Source organism: Prunus mume, linkage group LG8 (assembly GCF_029339155.1).
Source record: "Prunus mume cultivar Tortuosa linkage group LG8, ASM2933915v1, whole genome shotgun sequence".
NCBI classification, from domain to species: Eukaryota; Viridiplantae; Streptophyta; class Magnoliopsida; order Rosales; family Rosaceae; genus Prunus; species Prunus mume.
The window spans coordinates 8,612,878-8,621,592 of NC_142705.1; the positions used below are offsets into that span (position 1 = coordinate 8,612,878).

General features: G+C 38.9%; 1 protein-coding gene across 1 annotated transcript; it reads right to left on the minus strand.

Moving 5' to 3' along the window:
- Window positions 1-2,486: 2,486 nt before the first annotated feature.
- On the minus strand, window positions 2,487-8,395 carry LOC103339935 (uncharacterized). Its single transcript, XM_008243293.2, has 3 exons — window positions 8,108-8,395; window positions 5,358-7,173; window positions 2,487-4,631 (listed from the first exon to the last, which is right to left on the minus strand). Exons 1-3 carry the CDS (start codon window positions 8,179-8,181, stop codon window positions 2,523-2,525), a joined length of 3,999 nt encoding a protein of 1,332 aa, XP_008241515.2. The 5' UTR covers window positions 8,182-8,395; the 3' UTR covers window positions 2,487-2,522.
- Between the last annotated feature and the right edge of the window lie 320 nt (window positions 8,396-8,715).

The following is an 8,715-nucleotide window of genomic DNA, read 5'->3' on the forward strand; positions in this document are numbered from 1 at the left end:
GTACAATATCATATCGAATATGGTTATGAACATTTGAAAACTATTTAACCAAAAAAACAAAAACTTTTTTGTCATATATTAATCTCCCTTTTTCCTTGGCAACATTTGTTAGTCTTGGCTTGATTGGTTTTGGGGCCTTTGTTTCTTTACGCAAAGGCAAATGGCTTTGCTGTAGATTTTTGGGGACTAGGGCTCATGGCTGATCGAAGAGGATACACCATCTAATGTGAGCTCAGTGGCTCAACCACTCTCTCTGGTGGGGGACAGTCACTCACACCAGTTCTCACTTCTCACTGGACATTTTCCACTTCTTTCTTTCTTTTTTAATTTAATATTTGATACAAGTTTTAAATGTTACAATTTCAGGGCATTTGAATTTGAATGTTTGGTTTTAGAAAGGGCTTCGAGAATTAAATAATCATTTTACCGAAACAAATATGAAGTTGCTTCTGTGTGGCATGTTTGATTTCATATGATTCATTCTAGCTGTACTTTTCAGTCTTTGGTAAACAAAGTTTCTTCATCTTGCTCAATTGTTCTTAGAAGAAAATTTTAACTTAAAATAATTCATAATATTTAAAAGATCACCTCGAGACTTACATCATTGATATCGAGTATAAATCTTAAGAATTGAGAGGATTATTTTATTTCGCGTGAAAATTCATACAATTTTCCTGTTACGTACATTGACAATCTAGCAACATAACATTACTAGATGTTAAATAAGCAAAATTATAGAATTCTATTTGTGTAAATTTAGCCCTAATTCAAGTTGGGAAGTCAATCAACTTTCGCTAGGTTTACATAGATACCTGATCTAGGTAGGAAAAACTACAAATCTCCGATTGATTAAATGTCTTCTGGATTGTTGTAGTTCACTAAGCTTCATATATTTAGCTTAAGCATATATTAGAGGCCATTAAAAGTCAACTCAATTAAGATTACATTTGCATGAAGTTATTACAGAAGTTTAGCTATCTCAATCTCATTACGTGATTAAGTTTTTCTCTACTGTAGCTGTGGTCCATTTATTGGACCACTTTTATGCACTACCCTTCTGCCAAGACCAACTAATGGATTGATTGAGAGAGGAAAGCTTTATGGTAGAGCATCTGATCCCCTAACCCTTCTATCAATTATAGCTTGAAAGAGAGAGGCTTTTTTTTGGTGGGGTGGGGGTTGTGATGATGAAAACGTTCTCGATACATAAGGGTGGATCATGCAATCACCTGAAAACTACACGTACCAAGTAAATTCCGATGTTTTTACACATTTTACCAATGGCCATGTGGAAGATTTAGTGGCAGCTGAGCAAGGTCACTGTTTAGTTGCATGCAGTAATGCCAGCTCTATGACAAATAAGGGAAATGCGCCAGCTCTGTGACCAAAATAATGGTCCCAGAAAGTCTCTATCCATATGAATCAGATTTTGCAATACGATCATCTTTTCTTTTATGGCTCTATCTTCCTCAATTGCTGGCATTTACCAGAAGACGCATGAGCGATCGTCTCTACCGTCGCCATCACGGCTATCCATGCGCTAAAAGTCCGTCTAATCTATACCTGTCTTCTCATTTTTATTAAGAAGAATAGCAACTGCATGCAGTACAGTGGACTCAGGCAGCCATGACAACATTGACTGTAAAGTTGCAATCTTCATACTCAAAATGGCTGCCAAAACTGTGCTTGTTGCATGCGTGTGTGTAAATGGGGCATGCATGGACAAGTGACTAGACTGTTCGCTCCAGGACAAATGAATGGACAAATTGATCCAGAGGGGGATTCAACTTTTGGTCAATTTCACAAGACTGGTTGAAGACGAGGGAATAAAAAGTAACGGCCAGCAGAAAATGTACTGCTTAGATTTATTGGGAGTGTTCATATTGTAATTTCATCTTTGTCCATATACCAATCTTTGTTTTGAAAAAGAAAAAAAAAAATTGTTGGCTTGGTGCCAAATGTGCAATATCAGAGCTCAGATTGTTGACCAAGTTCTACAAATATGATCCAGGAAATTATTATATTGGGCTAGGCTTTTTCAATTTATATAGAAATCCAAGGCCCGAAAGAGAAGGAGGAGTTCAGAGTGAGAAACTTATTTGAGGGATTCAATCCCACCATCAAATTATTTAAAATATTCAAGTTAATTAATTTCCTTATATTTATTGATGGTGAAATTGAACCCCACTCTAAACTCCTCACTGTAGCCTTTTCGCGAAAGGAAGTTAGCAGTGGGAAATCTAAGGCATCCACTTCAATAAAGTGAAGCCCATTAAGTGAAAAATATATATATTTTTTAAGAAAAGGAAGTTCATAGATAACTTGATGATCCCTTTTGATCTTTACCTCCTTGTTAGTGTTTATTTTCCCTGAACTTTTTTCCTTTTTTTCTTTTTGATATTAAGCTATTCACAATTTACAGAAGACGCTACTTTTTTCAGTTTCTTATTTACAGATGACAATGATGATGGCTGGCAGCAGAGAAAGATGATAAATTATTTAGTTTTTTCTTTTTTTTATCATTAACCATCTTGATGGAAAAAACTTAGAGATCTTGGTGGAGACCTTGTCATGAGGGTTTGCGGACCCTTTACAAAGAAGCTATTAGAGTCGCTCTCTGAAGTGCTGGAGATCATTGAAGTAACATTGTTTGTCCTAGTCAACTTAAGCCTAGGAAAATGGTCACCCCATATATCATATGTATATTCATCCCCAAACCGAGACTTTCGTTCTTCTCCAACATTTTTCTGCTCATAGAGTTTGGACCCAGGGGCTCTAGCATGTGGAGAAATAGCCGAGGTTGAAGCCGGAAAAGGGGAAGTGCAGACCGCATTAGGACCAGGCCTTCCAGCGCAAGGAAAGGTGGCAGACGGCAACAAAACAGGTCTGTTAGCAGCTTTTCTTGGTGAAGGCTGCTCTTGAGAAGGAAAAGTTTGGTGGTTGCTGAAATTCTTCAAAGAAACCTCAGGCCCTGATGATAAGTTTGCCTTGGAAGCAGATTTAAAAACATGACTCTTCTGGCAGGGTTGGTGAGCTACTCGAGTAAATGGATTCCTGGCCTCAACAGCTTGACCCAGATCGGGAGATAGCGGCCACATGTGTTTTGGTGTTACAGATGTGACTGGAGACAAGGGTGATGAAGGTGTAGAATTTCCACTTTGACTGCTTGAAACTTCAAGAAGTCCTGTCAACTTAGAACCGGCACCCTTTCTCTTCTTACGCCTTCTTCCCTTTTCATTTCCAGTTTTGACTGTGAGGTTACCGGGTTGGGATGCTTCTAGGTCGTCAGAATTCTCAACGGATACCGATTCAGACATCAGTGAGAAGGCCGTGGCTTTGTTCTTTGGTGTATCTGACAAATAGTTTGTTTGTCTATGACCTTGTAGAATTTGCTTTGCATGTTGAGCAAATTTTTCCTGCTCTGAGGCCCCAGCCTGGTCAACAGGATATCTACCCACAGATGATGCCTGCATTAAGGTTCTATCTTCCCGAACTGATCTTAGCAAACTGTTTATCTCACCAGACACAGAAAAATTACTGTCTCTATAGTTATGCACATGAGAAACTTTCTCTGAACTACTTGTGGAAGTAGCCAAGGAACTTTTTCCGCTCACCCACAAACAATCATGGGGGAAAATGGCTAGCACCTGGGGGAATATATACCAAAATACTAGAAACATCAAGGATACAAGAAGTAGTACTGCTGCAGAGTACTTTTTAGCGCGCATCCAGAACACTGATTTCTTACATATATTGATCATCTGCAAAGGGATGCTTGCCTTCATGGGTATCACCAGAATACCAGTTTCAAAAGCCAGCTCAAGATCCCGTTGTACCAAGGCTTCAGAAAAATCAGTCTGGTATGATATCAGAAGCTTTGCCGACTCTCCAGGTTCAAGAGCAAAACCTTTGCAAGTTTGTACCATAAACCCATCCATCCCGCACTCTTTTCCGGACACTTTGATTCTTCTAACCTCCAGTGGCAAGTCTCCTGTATTCTTAGCATAAAGCTGTTTTGCTAATGGGCGTAAACAAGAATGAGTGGCATCTTCCATGTGAAATAACATGTCTGGAGGAGAAATGTTGAGAGGAAGTGGTAAGCTGAGGTTGAATTCTACACTCTGAACAGCCACAGACTCTTCAAGCAGAAGCAAGGAAAGTGATCCTCCAAATCCCCTCAGAGATAACCACTCCACGCCAGAAAGATTGTTTCTTATGAGGGCTGAACTTCTCCACTTGCATCGACTGGAAGGGTGAAACAATACTGGTCCAAGAGATGCTCTACCATTTGGTTGAACATAAGCCTCTGTTAGTGCATTTTCTGCTATTGAGAACCCATACCTACTGGGAGAAGTGGATTCATTACGAACCAAACTACCAGATGAAGGAGGCTGTATAAGACCACCTGGGGTCTTGCATTGATCAATAATCTCCCCCGAGTTCAGTATAAGCTGCATCACTACAGGCTCTTGGCTAGGATTCTTTACAGTGATCCACTTTGAGTAATGACTTCCTACCTGAAGCATTGGGAAGAATACCTCATGATCATCAAGCACAGACATGCCACTTCTGGTATCTTGAGATTTCCAGTTCTGTAGCACCAATTCATCTGCTTCTGCTGTCTCTGTTGCCTTCATGTGCAAGCACAAAAAAATATTTGGGTTATAGTGGATGTTGATGTTTATAGATAGAAGAATATCACAGAGCATGATTGGTCATAGATAGTTCATGAGTAAATAACCTTGAACACACAACAAAAAAATCTAAAAAATTCTAAAAAAATACCACAATTGCAGCCACAGATAAACGCATGCTCTACCTTAGTAGTCAATAAAATTGTTACAGACAAACACATATTTTTAACGGATTTCAGCAATGAACACCTGCCGACTCCAACGCCCTAAAGATGAGGAATCTTGAAAACATGATACTTTTACAAATAACTAAGAATATGTTTCATACTAATAAATGAGAGGAAAATACTTGATCACTTTCTCAGAAACTGATGAATAACCATATGAAGTATCAAAAGGCCAGCCGAAGGGATCTAGCCCAGTGGAAAAGGGCCTTGGCTTGCAGACAAGTGGTCTCAGGTCCGAACCCCCATGACACATTGGTCGTGTGTGTGTGTGTGTGTGTGTGTGTGTGTGTGTGTGTGTGTGTGTGTGTGTGTGTGTGAAACCCCCTCACCCTTGTAATTTAGACTATTGTTTGAATTTTTTTAAATTTTAAAAAAATATATATCAAAAGGCCAATCCAATTCAAACAGAATTCACAATGAATACACACACATACACAGAGTATAAAATATATACATACAATATAGATGTATATATATAGGGGAAGAATCTGCTTACCCTCTGTGATGGCCACTGCAAGCCACTGTCAAAGGACACTCTGTTCATATCACCTGATTCACTCCTTTCAGACTGATGTTCAAATTCAGTGGTAGAACCCTTCCAATGTCTTGAACATAAATGAATAACATCCTGGCAAGGAATTTCAATCTGTGGGCTTGTTGAGTAATTTGTCAATATAAGTACTGTACAGTGTCCATATAATTTGACATTTCTTTCAGTACAAGTAACCACAGAAACATATGTGTCACTGCCTGGGAAAAGTAACAAGTCTTGACTGTACTTTATCTGGAAGGTTTTACTATCTGCAACCTCAGTAATCTCAAGAACTCTCAAAAGGTAAGGAGCACAATTCTTCAAAGATATAGCGATGGCAGTTTCATTGGAAGAATACTCCAAAACCTCAAGAGATGCTAATAAAGGTCCTCCACGATCATCATCCATTGCTGTTCCATCCAATTCAGCCTCAAAAGGAAGCATAACAGTATCAGACTTGTCCTCTGACGACCTTAGCAACTGCATACAAATTGCACCAAATATTTTTCCTTTCGATTCCATTGAGAAGTCTATTTCTATGATAGTTTCACTGCTGTGTGGATCAATCTCCCATTTCCTGAGAGGCCTCACAGCCAGCAGAGGCAAACCAACTTGACCAGTACTCACAACCAAACGATCTTTGACACTCAGAAACTGAAGTTCATTGGAAGGTTGAAGTTTTTCAGCACTACATATTGCCTCTGCATAATGGGAAGTATGCCCCAGAGTCACTGACATCCATGCAGTTACTTCCTCCACATGAAAATTTTGATCAAAGGAATTAAACAAAGACAAATTCTTACTCCACCTTCCCCTGGAGGAAACATCCAGGCCTAATAAAGGACGAATTCCATAAGGAGACTCAACGGCAACACCTTTCGCCTGAATCAAGAAACCACCAGAGCTTGTCTGCAAAATGAGGTGAGCAGAGGACAAGCCCAGCCATCTAGGTAAAAATACAAAACAAATTGAAGCTGTTTCACCAGGTCCTAACAAAACCTCACTAAAATTGCAAGGATAGAACTGTATGTCAGTACTGAATGGCTCATAAACATGTAAAATGCTGTCATTGCATGTATTTGCCACAGTTAAGAAAGCTAATGATGGAAAATACATGTTCTTTTGTTCCCAATCCAATACAGCAGGGCTAATTTCTACATGGGGAGAGGAAGAACTAGTGAAAGAATTAGATTTGGTCATCTCAGTGTTCTTGTTCGGCCTAAAACTTGTGCTTTTCTGATAAAGTAAAGGTCCTCTACAGGAAGAAAGATCATTTTGATTAGCGCTATCAGTTTGAATGGGTGAAAACTCATTAGTAGCCGCTTTGGAGTTCAAAGAACAAGAAACAATCCCTCCATTAAATAACTTAAACAAACCATTGTCTGATGACCAGCTTTTGTTATTTGCCAACTTGCCATTTTCAGTTGATCCTATGGATGATAGATCATCAGACTGACTCCCCAAAACTTCTAAATCAGCCACTTTGAGTTTATGCTCCAAAAAACCGGGTAATGTAGAGGGAAAGCATAACAAACGAGAGCTAGTACAAATCTTATCAATATTGAAGGGGGTTCTTGGAATTCCACAGCCCAAAGTGCTGTCACCAAGAAAATTATCCGCAAAAGCCACATCAAAATTATCTCCATATGATCCACAAGCATCATATTCTGATAATATTTGCATCCCATTCCCAGAGCATTGTCCACATGTAGCGAGATAGAAAAGAGTACATGCTAAAACCATAAGAACATGGAGTGCTTTGATTGGATGTGACAATCCCCTGAACAAATTGCGCAAGGAAAATAACATTACAACACTACATTTTAACATGTCAGAAAGGTTTACTAAACTTGATACATTGGTATGCAACAAGACCATTAACTGCTTAGACATTCATTGCAGAAAATAAAAAGAGATAACTAAGACAACAAGAAAATTAGGAAAAGTGGTTGGGCCAAGCAATCATAGTTTAATTTCTTTCTTCTTTCTTTTCATTCATTACAAACATTTTCCGAGCAGCCAAACAGAGTCAAAGTCATACAAATATGTTGGGCCAAATTACTCCCTTTCTCAAAACAAAATACCAAAACAAGAACAGAAATTCCTTTTTTAAATAAATAAAAATTACGTCCAATTTTGTAGATAATAAAACCAAAATTCATCCTTTTAAAGCTCCAAACAATCATTAGTCATGCCTTGCGCTAGTGATATAAATTGAATGAACAAAAGCATGGGGTTAGTAAATTTAGCAGCAAACGTATTAGTAACAACATGCTTGGAAATTATTATCTCCACCATTAATAGCTAAAACTACCATAATAACAAAACGCATGGGAAAAAATGTAAACTATTCTGGCTCTAAAATCACTCAGATAATTTTTTTAATCACACTCATCCCAGACTACACCTAAACTCAGAATACAAAAACCAAAAAAACTTCATCGAATCATCTAACACAAACAAGAATGAAAAAAAAAAGGGGGGGAACCAAACACCGTCTGAAATGTAAACGAGAAAGTAATCAGAGCTCCAGAAATGGCAAAAAGCTGAAATTTTTTGAACAATCAAAAGATAGAGAAGGAAAAGACAGAACCAATGATGAGAAAGTGAAGCAAAAAGAAAAAGATTTTTGGAAACATGTTATTGTAAACATCGAAAGCAAAACAATGGTGGAAGAGAGACGAAAAAAAGGGGAGAGAGTGTTGAGGAGGCACCTGAGGCTGAACATGGAGAGCTGCTGCTGCTTTTGAGCTCTGATTGTTAGGGTTTTGAACTCCATCACCACCATGGCCGAGCAAGAGAGAAGACCATGTAAGATCACAGACCCTTTCTTTTTTTGTTGGGTTTTTTTGGGGTTTGATTTTGAGCACAGTATGTATGTATGTATGTACGTATGTATGTGTGTGTGTGTGTGTGTGTATATGCTTCGAGCAGAAGCACACAGGGCACCAGACCACCTGATAACAGCGAATGAATGGCCGCAGAGAACCAACAAGACCGCAGACACACAGAGCGCACAAAAGAAAAAGGCACTGGACAATGACTGAATGACCAAAATACCCACGTAGGACCGGCGTGAATAACCGGAGGCCTGAAGGGCATTAATGGAAAATTAAGATACGGGGTTGAATGGAAGTTGGAAGACTGTGTGGGGTGGGGATGGGGGCTGGTTTTTGTATTTTTCGTGTTTTTTGGTAAATGGCATTTGGTGCTCCCCAAGTGTTTAATTTAAGAAAATATAGGTGGTGGAATGACAGCTTTGCCCTTTACCTGTTTACATGCGCCTGGGAATATCTGCCAGCTAGAATCTGAGAGCGCGAAA